Below are 16,025 nucleotides of genomic sequence, written 5' to 3'. Positions count from 1 at the left end.
CTGTAATCATCATTTTCTTGGGGTTTTGCTGTAATAATCATATCACACATGAAAACAATGTTGTCTTCTTTCCTCAATTCTTTGTATTTTTTCCTTTTTCTTGGCTTAACACATTTGCCAGAACCTCCAGAAATGCTAAATAATAATGTCGATTGTTGGCATCATTGAGGATTCTGACTTTAACTGGAAGATCTCTAACGTTTCACATAATTACACAGCTTTTTAAAAGAGAAGTAGGCTATCAGACATTTCAAGGCCGGGAGCAGTGGCTCATGCCTGTAATCCCAACACTTTGGGTGGCCAAGGCAGGTGGATCACCTGAGGTCAGTTCAAGACCAGCCTGGCTAAGATGGTGAAACTCTGTCTCTACTCAAATAAAAAATTAGCTGGGCGTGGTGGCTGGTGCCTGTAATCCCAGCTAGTCAGGAGTCTGAGGCAGGGAGAATTGCTTGAACCAGGAAGGTAGAGGTTGCAGTAAGCCAAGATTGCGCCACTGCCCTCCAACTTGGGCAACAGAACGAGACTCCGTCTCCAAAAAAAAAAAATTCATAACACGTCCTAAACTTTTAAAGAAGGATTAGAGGCGTAAGCCACTGCACCCAGCCCTACTTGTTTTTTTTTTTTTTTTGAGACAGAGTTTTACTCTGTTCCCCAGGCTGGAGTGCAGTGGTGTGATCAAGGTTCACTGCAACCTCCGCCTTCTGGGTTCAAGTGATCATCCTACATTAGCCTCCCAAGTGGCTGGGACCATAGGCATACGCCACAATGCTTGGTTAATTTTGTGTTTTTTGTAGAGACAGGGTTTCACCATGTTGCCTAGGCTGATCTTCAACTCCTGGGCTCAATCTGTCTACCTCAGCTTCCCAAAGTGTTGGGATTACAGACATGAGCCACCACAGCCAGTCTACTTTCATTTTTTAATAAATTCCTCTCGAAGGCAGGTTAGCAATACCTACAGAATCATTTACAAGTCAAGGAAGAAATTTTTCTTTTTTCTTTGTTTATGAGACAGGGTTTTGCTCTGTTGCCCAGGCTGCAGTGCAGTGGTGCCATCAGGGCTGACTGCAGCTTCAACCTGCCAGGCTCAAGTGATCCCTCTGCCTCAGCCTCCCGAGAAGCTGGGACCACTGTGTGCCACCACATCTGGCTAACTTTTTCTTTTCTTTTTTTTTTTTAGACGAAGTCTTGCTCTGTCGCCCGGGCTGGAGTGCAGTGGCCGGATCTCAGCTCACTGCAAGCTCCGCCTCCCGGGTTCACGCCATTCTTCTGCCTCAGCCTCCCGAGTAGCTGGGACTACAGGCACCCACCACCTCGCCTGGCTAGTTTTTTGTATTTTTTAGTAGAGACGGGGTTTCACCGTGTTAGCCAGGATGGTCTCGATCTCCTGACCTTGTGATCCGCCCATCTTGGCCTCCCAAAGTGCTGGGATTACAGGCTTGAGCCACCGCGCTCGGCCTAACTTTTTCATTTTTTGTAGAGACGAGGGCTCGCCATGTTGGCCAAGCTGGTCTCGAACTTCTGGGCTCAAGTGATCTGCCTGTCTTGGCCTCCCCAAGTGCTGGGAGTATAGGAGTGAGCCACCTCATCCTGGTGAAATTTGTCTTATTTAATGGACTCATGTTATTTTTCATTCTTTCAACGTTACTTCATCGTCTCTGTACCTTTCTCATGAAGCTCTGCTCCTAACTAACTTTTGGCCAGACTATATCATAGACTTGAAAAGCTGTTCTCAGAGTTCTACAACATTTCAATCAACAAGCTCACCTCTCAGAGTCGCTAGTCTGGAGAATACAATATAACTATACATTTAGTTATAAAAGCTCTGACTTGTTTCATAAGACACATGCGTCGCACTGCTTTTTACTCTACGTACACAAATGTAAATTCCAGAAAACATACTACAATTTTAAGCTTTATTAAAAAGGCAAAGGAAAAAAGCAGAACCTTAGATGCTAAACACTGGACACAGAAGAAAAGGGCATGCCCTCTTACCTGCACTTCAATTTGAAGATCCTTGTCCAGGAGTGCTCTCTTCTTCAGGATCTCGGCTCGGAGCTGCTCTTTGTGCTTGAAGAGCAGAGCTGACAGCTTAGTGGCATTCTGCTTGCTACGTTTCTGCTCCACACTCTCTTCACGCTTCCGTTTTTTTGCTGCCTGTTTTTCTTCTTTATCTATCTTATCCAAAATATACTTCATCACCTGGTTACAGACAATCATTCTAGAGAAAAATACACAACCTATGTAATGGTGTGCGTTTTATTGTGGAAGGCTTAAGACATGACTCTTCTATGCCTCTACAGATGAGACACAAACTTTCTGTGACTGGAAAACTTCAATAGTGGTTCAAACCAGTTATGAGCAATTATTAGTGCCAAGTGTTCTCATTTAGTAAACTTCAATCAAGATAAACAAGTATAAACTCAGAACTCTGTGCATGTGCACAATAAAGAGAAGAGACGGACAGACAACAAGACCCTGCATCTCCCCTACCTTTGATTCTCTTCTCTTTCAGCTGGAGTCATGCTCTTTTTCTGTTTTAAATGTTCTATTACAGCATTATGCTTCATCACCACCTTCAGGACAGAATAAATCCAAAAGCGCATATTTTATAATGACCACAGGTTAGTACACAGATAACAACAGTAGAAATCTGAGCACTTATGTGTTTTTTTAAAGAAACTGTAAGAATTTTATATCATAACATAAATAAAATTAGCAGCTACTAGATGGCCTGGGTGCTTACCACCTAATGGGGACTGTGCTAGGCTAAGCACTTGACATTACCTCGTTTATTCCTTATAACAACACTGAACCATAGCAATAATTTTATAAACAAGACACTGAGACATAAAGAAATTAACCAACTTGTTTCAGAAACAATAAGTAATACAGCTGAAATTTTAACCTGGCTATTCTTCTCCAAAGGCCGTATTTTTAACATTATGCTTTCTTCCCAGAAATGAATTTTAAAAAGCTATCCCTCGTCTCCCCTATATAAAGATTAGGAGATAGACAGTGTAGTAATTCTCAGTTTATACATACCCAGTAAAGCTGGGTAATAATACATTTAAATATAATACATATAACCATCACTTTCATAAGAATACTACATCTTTAAAATAACTTCGCTGTTTAGAAAGTGCTTCTACATTTATGACCTCATTTAATCATTGCAATAATCTCGTGTGGCTGGAAAGAGAAGAGTTTTAAGAGGCTATAGCTAAGGAGGGATAAATGAGTTTCACGGACTGTGAATGGGAGACCTAGGAACTGAATGAAGGTCTCACGACTTGGTAACACTTAAAAAACACATTCAAACTCCTGCCTAGTGCTGAGCGAAGCAAGCTACAGGTAGATGAAAAGATGGTTTTTGCCAGTAATGCTATCGGATGTTATATGTATGACTTCACTTTAGTAGACTGATTCTAACTCATCTAAATTGCTTTCTTTCACTAATGTGCCATTGCAAGATGTTGCTGAATGATGCCACTTTTTATTTAAGCTATGAAATAATATGTTTTTAAAAACTTTTTTACAAAGGTGTGGCTAGAAATACAATGGGTTTAATCTGTCTATAATTTGCATACTCTACACGCAAACTAAGGAATGAGAACTTTGAATAACTTTAAAGGAATTGCTGTAATGTCCGAAGTGACTTTAAAACTTAGGTTAAACCCTCAAGTTTTATATTAATCATTAAAGCTCATAACTCCATTCTTCCCATCTTAGTCCTCCCAAAATAGAGGTCATTCCTAATAAGCACTGACTACATATTATATGTATCTAACGAAGAGTTCCACACCACAGTAGTCATTCAGTATTTTTTTTGGTCAATTCAGTGTTTCTTCTAAATTTAAACATTAATGACTTTGTCTCATTTAGGAAACCTAACACAACCAAACACTAAGTCTACTGCACAGCACAATAATTCAAGCTACTGAACATGCTGCTTTTACTTAATAACTTTACCTGTTTCTGAATGATTTCACTTTGATTAGAAGCTTGGAGGGTGTGTTCACGCTTAATTTCTATCTGTTGCTGTTTCTTCTTTTGCTGCTGATCCCTGAGTTGCTGAACCCTTTGCAACTGCTCTTGCACACTGGCTGCCTGCACTGTAACCACATTCTGAATCTGGTGAGTCTGCACAGCACTGCTTTGCTGAATTTGGATAGGTAACTGCAGTTTGATTTGCTGGGGCACACCACTTTGCTGAGCCTGTATCTGAGCCACAACCTGTGACTGGATCTGAGAGAGAACCTGGACTTGTTGTTGCAGCTGAGGCACAGCAATGACTTGGGGCTGTGGCTGCTGTATTTGTAGCTGAGGACGGGATGGGGATGAAACAGTAACTTGATTTAAAGTTTGTCCTGATGAAAGAGTTTGAGTTGAAGACTGTACCTGGGGTTGTGATTGTGGCTGGCCTTGGGAAGGTATCTGAAGAGATGTATGTGGTTGAATTGGAATCGGTTGTGAGGTTGTAGTCTGAACCTGGGATTGTTGTCCAGGAGACAGTTGGGATGGAGTTGATGGACGTATTCGAGTCTGTGATGGACTTTGGACACGAACAGGAGACTGTCCTTGGACATTACTTTGAGGCTGAGGCTGTGCTGCAACTTGGGGTTTGGTTGACTGTGCTTGGGTGGGTTGTGCTTCAGAAGGGACATGGGATGAAACAGTTGTTTGCGTCTGAACTTCAGGCTGAGTCTGAACTTCAGGCTGAGCTGGGGACTGGGACTGGGTTTGGGGCTGGGGCTGGGGCTGAGCTGAAGGCTGAGCAGTCTGTGGCTGGGCTTCTGCCGGACCCACACTTGACGACTGAGCTGGTGGCAGGGTTTTGTCTTGATGTACCTGCGTCTGGGGTGATAGTTTACTCTGTCTTTGTTCACCTGTACCTGTGAAAAGGAAAGATGAACCATTTCTATTACTCTAGAACATAAGACTGTGGTTAAAGAAGAATCTGAAGGAAATTTTCCAAAGTTGAGGATTCTGGCTAGGCGTAGTGGCTCACGCCTGTGCACTTTGGGAGGTTGAGGTGGGAGGATCGCTTGAGCAACACAGTGAGACCCCGTCTCTACACAAAATCAAAAAAATAAAAATAAAAATTATCTGGGCATGGTGGAGCATGCCTATGGTCCAAGCTACCCGGGAGGCTGAGGTGGGAGGATTGCTTGAGTCCAGGAGGTCAAGGCTGCAGTAAGCAGTAATGGTGCTACTTCACTTCAGCCTGGGCGACAGAGCAAGACCCTGTCTCAAAAAAACAAATAAAGTAAATAAAGTTAAAATTTTGTATTTTGGTATAGAAGGTCTATGCCTTTGAAATGCTCCATTTGCATATGCTTAGGGCAGGACTCTCTGAAACTGGGGAGCCTGGGCCCTGCTTCTTGGCTGTCCCCTGTACACTATCCTAACTCTAGAGGGCTGGTTGCCAAAGTTAAGTTGCAGCCTCTGGAAATCAGCTGGGTCATCTGGTCCAGGCTAACTGCCAAGCCTCACTTTTCTCCCATGATGTGGTAGTAGTTACAATGACTTGCAGCAGAAGGCCAACAAAGTGGTTCTGGACCCGCTCTCAATCTCAGGCATGAACTGGATTTACGCACCCTCCCTGAGATCACCTCCATGACTCAATCAGCACCTACAAGGCTTAGCAAGGAGGAATTGTGGGCATAGTTACCAAGATAACCATTATTTTTGCCCCCTTTCTCTCTCTCTTTTTTAATGGGAGGGAGAGGGTGGTGGGAACAGGGAGTCTGTAAGAACAGGGTACAAAAGCTTCGAGATGTTGTGAGGCTGACTATGTCAACTGTTGAGCTCACTGGCTTGAGGCATATCCTTCCAAAGGTAAATACTGGTTCTCCTGTTGGCCTCTGTTAGCCCAGCAACGTGTAGTAGTAACATCCGACATTTCTGATAAACCCACAGCTCTACCTGCTGCTGTCGTGGAAACAGTGGTGGTGGTGGTGCTGGCTGTGGTGGCTGTTGTTGCCAATGGGGTAAAGAGGAATCGCTGAACAGTACCATTTGGCATTGCAGCTTGCATTAGCTGCTGGCCTGGGCCTGGGAGTACAGTCACCCCTTGAGGTATCAACTGCAACTGTCCAGTAGTTTGACCTTGTCCTTGAATTACTACTGTCAAACCTTGATTGCCACCCTGTGGAAAAAACACAACATGTAAACAGTGTTCAAAGCATCAATCTGTATGTGTATCATTTTTATTAAATCATTTTTATGTGTAATTATCTTTTAATATAATGAAAATGCATATTTGAATGTCACCAGCAGGAATTTAGATAAGCTAAAGTCAGAATATTTATGTTGCTTAGTAGGAAATACATCAACAATCCAGAATCCCAGTTCAAGCTCCCCCAGTGGTCAGCCAGTAACCTGTCCACAAGCAACACTGTTCCTCCAGATCCAAGTTTCCCAATCTATAAAGTAAAGGTATTGAATGACTAAGGTCCCCACAAAATTCTGATTTTAAATAATCTTATATTCATATTTTACAATTTCAAAAGCATCTTCATAGATACTGCCTCATTTGATTCTCACAATGAACTTGTGACTTTGTGGGGTAGGCAGATAAAATATTATTCTGATTCCCAACTAAGAAACTCAGGTTAGAAAGGTTAAGTACCCTGCCCTACTTAAAGGTGAGATAAAAGGAGGTACCCAGATCTCCTGAATTTTGTCTTTCAATACGTGCCAAATTACCTATGGGTTGTGTGTGTGCTAAAGTGTAAAAAGTTTAGGGTTTTAGATATGTAATGCAAACACCAAGTAAGGAGGATCACTAAGGTCTGAGCAGTTACCAAAATGGGGTCTAGAAATTTAAAATTCTCTAGGCGCTGTCTCTTCTGTTTAGAACTTTAATTAAACTAGAAACTTTGAATACCAGGAACATGGTGGAGAACTGGAAAGCAAAAGTAAAAATCATCCCCTAAACTCCCAATGACCAAAACTGATGGCACAAAGTCCATGTACTAGGTAAGTTCCATGTACGTGTGAGTTCCTCAAAACCTATTTACTCTTGCTTTTCTAAAATACATTTTTTTATGCACGAAATACACAAAATACCAAGTATAATTTTAAAATTGTGCAGTAAGCATCTATAAAACTGCGACTATGGTCACCACTGCCAATGTCCTAGAAGCCCCCATGTGATTCACCCGGATCTCAATTCCCTCCCTCTCCCCTAGAGGTTAAGCACTATCCTCACTTTGATGATAACACTTTATTTCATTACTACTTCGGGATGTATCTTAGGTATATACAGGCCCACTGAGGTTCACAAACTCAGGAGCAATATTCACGAAGAATACAATGGGAGTGACGTCCCCTCCAGGCAGGCAATGCAGCAGCCCTGTATCTTTACACAAAATAGCTTAGTTTTGCCTATTTCTGAATCTTATACAAATGAAATTATAACATGTATTTTTTTGGCAGCTACTTGCTTCTTCAGCTTACCATTATATATTTATGAGAATCATCTGCATAGTTCTGTGCGGTTGAAATCTATTCATTTTTATTGCTGTAGGAATATACTACAATTTACTTATCTAACTGATTTTGATAGACATCTGAGCTGTTCTTAGTTTTTGACTCTTATGAACAATGCTGCTATGAATATTTATGCCATGTATTCTGGTGCTCACATAACCAAGAACTTCTCTAGGGATATACCTAGAAGGTATACTAGGATCTGGGGCATACACAGTTTCAACTTTACCAGACAATGTCTGGGAGGTTTCCAAAATGGCTTAACCGACTGACAGGCCCACCAGCTGTGCATGAGAATTTCTTCTGCTCTATGCCTTTGCTAACTCTTGGTTTTGTTGGATATTTAAATTTGTACCAATCTCTTAAGCATATGGTTTTAATATGTCCTTCTCTCATTATTAAGTTCAGCAGTTTTTTGGAATTTGGGACATTTAGATTTCTTCTTTCCTCATAATGTTGGTTTGTCCTTTTTTTTTCTTATTTTTGAGACGGAGTCTGTTGCCTAGTCTGGAGTGCAGTGGTATATCTTGGCTCACTGCAATCTCCGCTTCCTGGGTTCAAGCAATTCTCCTGCCTCAGCCTCCCAAGCAGCTGGGATTACAGGCGTACACCACTGCACCCGACTAATTTTTGTATTTTTAGTAGAAACGGGACTTCCCCATGTTGGCCAGGCTGGTCTGAAACTCCTGATCTCAAGTGATCCACCTGCCTTGGCCTCCCAAAACTTTGGCCTCCCAAAGCGCTGGGATTATAGGTGTGAGCCACCACACCTGGCCTGTTTGTCTTTTTTTCTACTGATCTATCTGGATTTTTTTCTTTCTTGATTTGTAGTAATTCTTTATATATTCTGGAGATATAATAGTCCTTGGTTGGTTCTTTTCTCATTTTCTTCACTCTCTCTGCAGTGCATTTAATGAACAGAGGTTCTTATTTTTATTTTTAAAGTAGTTGAATTTATAAATATTTTCATTGATGGTTAGCATTTTTTGTCTGTTTAGGAAAGCCATAAAGATATTCTTCTCTCTTATCTTCTAACGGTATTATAGTTTTACCTTTCACAGTTAGGACTTTCATCCTCCTGGAATTGAGCTTATGTAGAGTGAGGTAATAATGGTCCAACTTCATAGTTTCCCATGTATATTCAATTGTCCCGGCACCATTTACTGAAAAGTCATCTCATCCTCAATGATCTGCAATGTCACGTTCGTCACATAACAAGTGTCCACATACATGGGGTTCATGTTCTGTTGGTCTATCTGCCTCTCCTTATGTAACTCACTGTATTAATTAGTGAAGTACTATATACTAAGTTTTTTTTTTAAATGAAGTCTTGCTTTGTCGCCCAGGCTGGAGTGCAGTGGTGCAATCTCAGCTCACTACAACCTCCACCTCCCAGGTTCAAGCAATTCTCCTTCCTCAGCCTCCTGAGTAGCTGGGATTACAAGTGCATGCCACCACGGCCAGCTAATTTGTTTGTAATTTTAGTAGAGACGGAGTTTCACCATGTTGGTCAGGCTGGTCTCGAACTTCTGACCTCAAGCAATCCACCCGCCCTGACCTCCCAAAGTGCTGGGATTACAGGCGCAAGCCACCATGCCCAGCCTGTACTAAGTTTTGATATCAGGTTATCATATAGGGCAAATAATCCTGTTCTTCAAAGGTATATTCTTAGTACTTTGTAGCTCCATATAAACTTTTAGTATCAGCTTGTGAAGTTTCACTAAAAACAAAACCTCTTGGGATTTTGATGGGAGCTGCATTCAATCTATTAATCCATATTAGAAGACTTGCTAACAATACTGAGTCTTGCAAAGAAGCAGCTTAATATACCCAAATTTTATTTGTCTCATGGAGATTAGCCAACGAATACAATTTTGGTGGTTAAAAGGGTTATCTATCTCACTGTTATAGCTCACTGTCTAAGGATTACTCTAGTAGTTGGGGTTTATTATACCCTGTCTAAGAGGTATTTCTGTTTGACTCCAGGAAGTAGCCATTTCTTCAAATCAGCACATTTTAAAACTTATCAAAGTAAGTTCATGTTTTTAAACTTACAGCAAGAATAAATAAGATCACCTCTAAAGTTAAAATAAAGTTATGTTACTTACGTGGCCCTGTGTTAACTGAGTGAGTTGAGCCATGGTGAGCTTCACTTGTCCTTGTTGGGGGCGAGGGGGTTGTGAGGCTGAAGACTGTATATTTGAAGTGGACGTTGCTGAAGTTAAGCTTTTCTGCCCAGGTGTTGAGGAAACTGTGTTAGGGGCAGAGATTGCAGTGGAGACAGGCTGTCCCCTGATGATTTGAGTCATCACTTGCTGAGGAGCACCTACACAAACAACAAAACATTATGAATGCTTATACATCCTTGGCATTATTTTGAATTGAAATAATTCAGCACCTCAGATGAATGTATTCTTTTCCATCTTCAAAAAAACATGGGCTATTCAGAGCCCAAGGATACATTCAGACATATGCCCACATCCAGAGGTCCTGCCTGGTTGGCAGTGAGTCTGTTTTCACTGCCAACCGTTATCCAGTCTCTGCTGTCTGTAGGATAATGGAAAAAACCAATTAAAATTCTTCCTATAAATCTAAAACCAAAATGACAATATATACAATATACCGTTTATAAGGCTGCCTTTTCTTAGGAATATAATATTAAAAATAAGATGCTAATTTAATAAAAAAAATTCATACAAATTTTAAACAAAATATAAAGAATCTGGAATATTCTGGGCCAACTGCATTTATAATAAGCTTCTCTTACAGCTATTGGACAGACAGCTTGGGAGAGCCATGAGGGCAAGGACCACTATATCCTCAATACTAGGGCAGGGTGCTCAAATAATGCTTTCTTTTCTTTTTTTTTAGATGGAGTCTCGCTCTGTCGCGCAGGCTAGAGTGCAGTGGCGTGATCTCGGCTCACTGCAACCTCTGCCTCCTGGGTTCAAGCGATTCTTCTGCCTCAGTCTCCCGAGTAGCTGGGACTACAGGTATGTCCCACCACACCCGGCTAATTTTTGGTATTTGTTTTAATAAAGAGAGGTTTCACCATGTTAGTCAGGGCGGTCTCCATCTCCTGACCTTGTGATCCGTCTGCCTCGGCCTCCCAAAGTGCTGGGATCACAGGCGTGAGCCACCGCACCTGGCCAAATAATGCTTTCATAGTAATTGTTCAATAATGTATTGAATGAATGAACTGGAATGGCTCTACAGTTTTCCATAAATCTCTTTTTAGTTTAACTTGCTGAAACTAGAATAGGCAAGTAGAATTTTCCCCCATGTAGAACAGTTGCTAAGAATAATTTTCTGGTAGCTAATTTGACATTTACAGACTCATTACTAACTACTGAATAACATCAAATTTCTCAAGTTTTTAATATTTACTTGCTGCATTTGTTCCATCTGTGAATACACATATACTTTCTTTGTGTTTCTCTTAATGGCTGAATGATACTTCATGTTACTGCACATGTATAAAATGAAATCTATTTTGACATTTAGAATACTTCCCCCACACCTTTTTGTTGTTGTTGTTATTGTTAAACTAACACCATGGTAAAATCCCTGCTTATACATTTCTAGGTGCTTCTGATTATTTATTTAAAGTAACCCCCCCAAAAAATATTACTGGGTTCATAGTAGAAATATAGTACTAAGTTGAAGTTTTGAAAGGTTATTCCAATTCACAGTACTGCCATGCTGTGTGCCTATTTCACTGAACTCTGCCAACCCTTGATATCACCAGTAAAGTAAAATATTCAGGCAACTGCAAATAGTATCATGTATCACAGTGTCTGAATTTCCTCAATTACCACAGGTTGGCATTAAAAACTGTTTTAAGTCATTGTTCTTCATTTGTGAATTCTCTCTCCACACTCTGCCCATTTCTCTTCCTATTTATTTAATACATATTTTTAAATACTAATTTTTTCACTTTGCTATCTACCTTTTTATTTCTAGACTTGCAATTTTAAAAAATGTGGTCGAATAGACTAGTCTTTTTAAAAATTGACTTTAATTATTATTGTAAAGTTCTCTTGTATTCTCTCATTACATATATCCTCCCAAAAATGTTCTTAGTCATGGTATATGTTGTAACACAGAAGTCTATTTTCCCCCCAAACTATAAACCAATTATCCTAGCATCATTTACTGATGCAAAATGACACCACTGTCATGCAGCCAATTCTCACATATAATGCCTCTGTAACTATTTGTGTTGCTTCCTTTGGTATCATGTTCATTTTGGTGACTTCATAATGTGCTTTAACAACTAATCGTACAACTTTTCCATTACTCTGTCTTCTAAATTTTTCTTGATTACTCTCATTCATTTATTCAAGATGAACTGAAAGACAGCATAACATAGTGTGGCCAAGGGCTTTGAGAACTCCTGTAGCCCAGCGCTACGTCCTTGCCTTGCAGTCTGAGAAACAATACATGAAAAGTTACCACTTCCAGAGATCCCGTGGTGCAATCTTGGCTCACCGCAACCTCTGCCTCTAGGGCTCAAGCAATTCTCCCTGCCTCAACCTCGAGTAGCTGGGATTACAGGGACCCGCCACCATTCCTGGTTTTTTTGCATTTTTAGTAGAGACAGGGTTTCACCATGTTGGGCAGGCTGGTCTTGAACTCTTGACCTCAGATAATCTACAATTCCTTTTGAGTTAAAAAAGCTCACTTTATTTTTATTGTACTTTTTCATTCCTAATTCTGTGAACAAGCATATTCCTCCCTTTTCCCTAGATTAGACTTGCAAAATAATGGTCTAATTTTTTTTGTCTTTTTTGTTTTGTAATTATTATTACTTGTGCTTTCATTTCCTCCCTCATTTTCTTGCCTTTTTTCTTTTTTTGAGACAGGGTTTCTCACTCTGTCACCCAGACTGGAGGTGCAGTGGCAAGACTGTGGCTCACTGCAGCCTTGACCTCTTGCGCCCATGTGATCCTCCAGTCTCAGCCTCCCAAGTGGCTGAAACCAAGGTATGTGCCACCACGCTTGGCTAATTTTTTAGAACTCTTTTGTAGAGATGAGAGTCTCACTACATTGCCCAGGCTGTCTAGAACTAATAGGTTCAAGTGATCTGACTGTCTTGGTCTCCCAAAGTGCTGGGATTACAGGTGTGAGACACCAAATCAGGTCTTGTTTTCTTTTGAAACTTGTTTTATGTATGTTTCTAACTTCTGATTAATAGAGATATTTTTGGTCTGTTTTATTCACTGATTTATTTCAACGGCCTAGAATAGGTGTTCAAATATGTATTGAATAAACTGAATCACCTCCAAGTTTAACTGCAGCATCAAGGCTTAAGGTTGCTATTTGAGAATTGCTTCGTAATTACCTATTTGATGTATCTTTAACTTAAAAGTTACTTAGAATGTACTCTGAGATGGAGTTTCACTCTTGTTGCCCAGGCTGGAGAGAAATGGCATGGTCTCGGCTCACTGCAACCTCTGCCTCCTGGGTTCAAGCAATTCTCCTGCCTCAGCCTCCCAACTAGCTGGGATTACAGGTGCCCACCACCATGCCCGGCTAATTTTTGTATTTTTAGTAGATATGGGGTTTCACCATGTTGGCCAGGTGGTCTCAAACTCCTGACTTCAGGTGATCTGCCCGCCTTGGCCTCCCAAAGTGGTGGGATTACAGGCGTGAGCCACCATGCCTGGCTTAAGCCTATAAATATTTTAAATGAATGTGTATTTCAGAAGGTACTAAAGATGATACATAGTTTAACTGTGGCTTACTACGCTCCTATTAATTCCTCCTTGATTTCAAATAGTTTTGCTTTGTACATTTTAATATGACATGCTACTTAATTCATAAAGATTCAAGATTATACCTTAACTGCAAACTTTTTTTCTTTTTTTCTTTTGTTTAAACAGGTCATGCTCTGTCTCCCAGGCTGGAGTGCAGTAGCATGAGCATACTTCACTGCAGCCTTTGATGCCTGGGCTCAAGCAATCCTCCCATCTCAGCCTTCCAAATAGCTGGGACTAAAGGCGTGCTCCAGGATGCCTGGCTACTTTTTTTATTTTTGTAGAGATGGGGTCTCACTATGTTGCCCAGACTGGTCTCCAACTCCTGGCTTTAAGTGATCCTCTTGCCTCAACCTCTCAAAGTTTTGAGATTACAGGCTTGAGCTACTGTGCCTGGCAATGATCTTTACCCTTTTTTTTTTTTCTTCACATGGAGTCTCACTCTTTTTGCCCAGGCTGGAGTACAGTGGCACTATCTCGGCTCACTGCAACCTCCGCCTCCTGGGTTCAAGCAACTCTCCTGCCTCTGCCTCCCGAGTAGAGTAGTTGGGATTACAGGCGCCCACCACCACGCCCTGCTAATTTTTGTATTTTCAGTAGAGACAGAGTTTCACCATGTTGGCCAGGATGGTCTCAAACTCCTGACCTCAGGTGATCTGGCCCGTCTTGGCCTCCCAAAATGCTGGGATTACAGCTGTGAGCAACTGCGCCCGGCCGATCTTTACCTTTAAGCCAATAAAAAAATGACTCTTTTTCATAAATTTTTCCTTCTTATTAAACATTGGATTTTATTCTGTCCAGTATCAGTAGGGCCATCCTTGTCTTTCTTTCTTTTTATGGCCTTTATTTTGCGTGCCTATGTCCATCTTTAATTTTTTATCTTTTGCAGCTTTTGTAGTAATTTGATTTTAGCTAAATTTCTCATAAATGTATAGGGTTTTAAAAAAAATCTTTAATGTCTTCAACTTTTTTTCTTTTTTGAGACAGTCTCACTCTGTCACCCAAGCCGGAGTGCAGCGGCATGATCTTGGCTCACTGCAACCTCCGCCTCCTGGGTACAAGCCATTCTTCCACCTCAGCCTCCCAAGTAGCTGGGAGTACAGGTGCATGAGGCACCATGCCTGGCTAATCTTTAAATATTTTTTGTAGAGATGGCATTTCACCATGTTGGCCAGGCTGGTCTTGAACTCCTGGGCTTAAGTGATATTCCTGCCTTGGCCTTCCAAAGTGCTGGGATTACAGGGGAGACCCACCTAGCCTGGCCAGTCTTCAACTTTTAAAATGGTAGTTTTAACCTATTCACATTAAGAGTAATAAATGAACGTCTGGCGCTGCATTTGTAATTTTGTTTTATGTGTTTCTTCGCTGTCTCCTTGATTTTCTGTCTTCTGCTATGCAGACTGTTTTCCTTACTTCAATTATATATTATATTTATTAGTGGTTTCTATTACATTTTTAATAAGTATACTTCAACCTATTTTTCTTTTACTGTCAAGGTCAAAATGAAATAATATCAATGAATAGATCTCACAATGGATTAGAAATTTAGTATGCTTTGAAGTATTAATTCAAATTGTATTTCTTGCATGTAGTGCCAAATACAGATAATTACATATTTCCTAGACTGGCTGTTCAGATGTAAAATGATAATGCTGGATGGATAAATACCTGGCTGTACCATCACAGGTGTTCGAATAATTGCCTTTCCTAGTGTTGACTGTTGGAGTGGTGTTCTAATCACGGTCATACCAGGGCGAATCTGAGGCCCTGTGATTACCTATAAATGACACAAAGAACAATTAATTAAAATGCTTTAAAAAGACTAAAGTATAATGGACTTAGAACCCAAGATCTTTAAGCATTCTATATTAATAAAAATATTTACAGAAATGACAGGGGCTCTTGAACATTACATTTTAAATTGTATTAAACATCAGAATAAAGATGGAATTTTGAGGAAAGAAAACTTAATTCAAATGCTATCATACAAAATTCCCTGCCACTGATACAAAAAATAGCCTGTGGACTAAAAGGAAGGAACATATGCCAGTGGGGCTCTGCTCTGTAACTAGTGCTCACAGGACAATGTGGAGTCCAACTTTCTGTAAGCTCCAGACCATGCCTGTAACCCATAGAATATAACAGGAAGATCAGAAACCCTATTTTCTTTCACAGTTTAAAAAAAATTATTTATTTATTTATTTTATTTTATTTTATTTATTTATTTATTTTTTTGAGACCGAGTCTCGCTCTGTCGCCCGGGCTGGAGTGCAGTGGCTGGATCTCAGCTCACTGCAAGCTCCGCCTCCCGGGTTTACGCCATTCTCCTGCCTCAGCCTCCAGAGTAGCTGGGACTACAGGCGCCCGCCACCTCGCCCAGCTAGTTTTTTACTATTTTTTAGTAGAGACGGGGTTTCACCGTGTTAGCCAGGATGGTCTCGATCTCCTGACCTCGTGATCCACCCGTCTCGGCCTCCCAAAGTGCTGGGATTACAGGCTTGAGCCACCGTGCCCGGCTATTTATTTATTTGTTTTTTGGTTTTTTTTTTTTGAGACGGAGTCTCGCTCTGTCGCCCAGGCTGGAGTGCAGTGGCCGGATCTCAGCTCACTGCAAGCTCCGCCTCCCGGGTTCACGCCATTCTCCTGCCTCAGCCTCCCAAGCAGCTGGGACTACAGGTGCCCGCCACCTCACCCGGCTAGTTTTCTGTATTTTTTAGTAGAGACGGGGGTTTCACCGTGTTAGCCAGGATGGTCTCAACCTCCTGACCTCGT

At 41.0% G+C, this 16,025-nt stretch overlaps 1 protein-coding gene across 13 annotated transcripts in view; it reads right to left on the bottom strand.

Annotated features, from left to right (window-relative positions):
• BPTF (bromodomain PHD finger transcription factor) overlaps positions 1–16,025 on the bottom strand; it is a 150,446-nt gene that overhangs the window by 29,442 nt on the left and 104,979 nt on the right. For 9 of the 13 annotated variants that reach the window (XM_026456756.2, XM_026456754.2, XM_026456753.2 and 6 more), the window contains 6 exons: positions 14,922–15,030; positions 9,603–9,820; positions 5,926–6,148; positions 3,970–4,892; positions 2,491–2,573; positions 1,993–2,218 (listed from right to left, as the gene is read on the bottom strand). In XM_026456756.2, the coding sequence (XP_026312541.1) occupies positions 1,993–2,218; positions 2,491–2,573; positions 3,970–4,892; positions 5,926–6,148; positions 9,603–9,820; positions 14,922–15,030 (1,782 nt within the window). The remainder of the gene's footprint in view (positions 1–1,992; positions 2,219–2,490; positions 2,574–3,969; positions 4,893–5,925; positions 6,149–9,602; positions 9,821–14,921; positions 15,031–16,025) is intronic. The other 4 variants (XM_026456761.2, XM_026456762.2, XM_023211987.2 and 1 more) reach the window with 1 other exon arrangement.

Source organism: Piliocolobus tephrosceles, chromosome 16 (assembly GCF_002776525.5).
Source record: "Piliocolobus tephrosceles isolate RC106 chromosome 16, ASM277652v3, whole genome shotgun sequence".
In the NCBI taxonomy this organism is placed as follows: domain Eukaryota; kingdom Metazoa; phylum Chordata; class Mammalia; order Primates; family Cercopithecidae; genus Piliocolobus; species Piliocolobus tephrosceles.
This window is presented reverse-complemented; position numbering and strand designations above follow the sequence as displayed.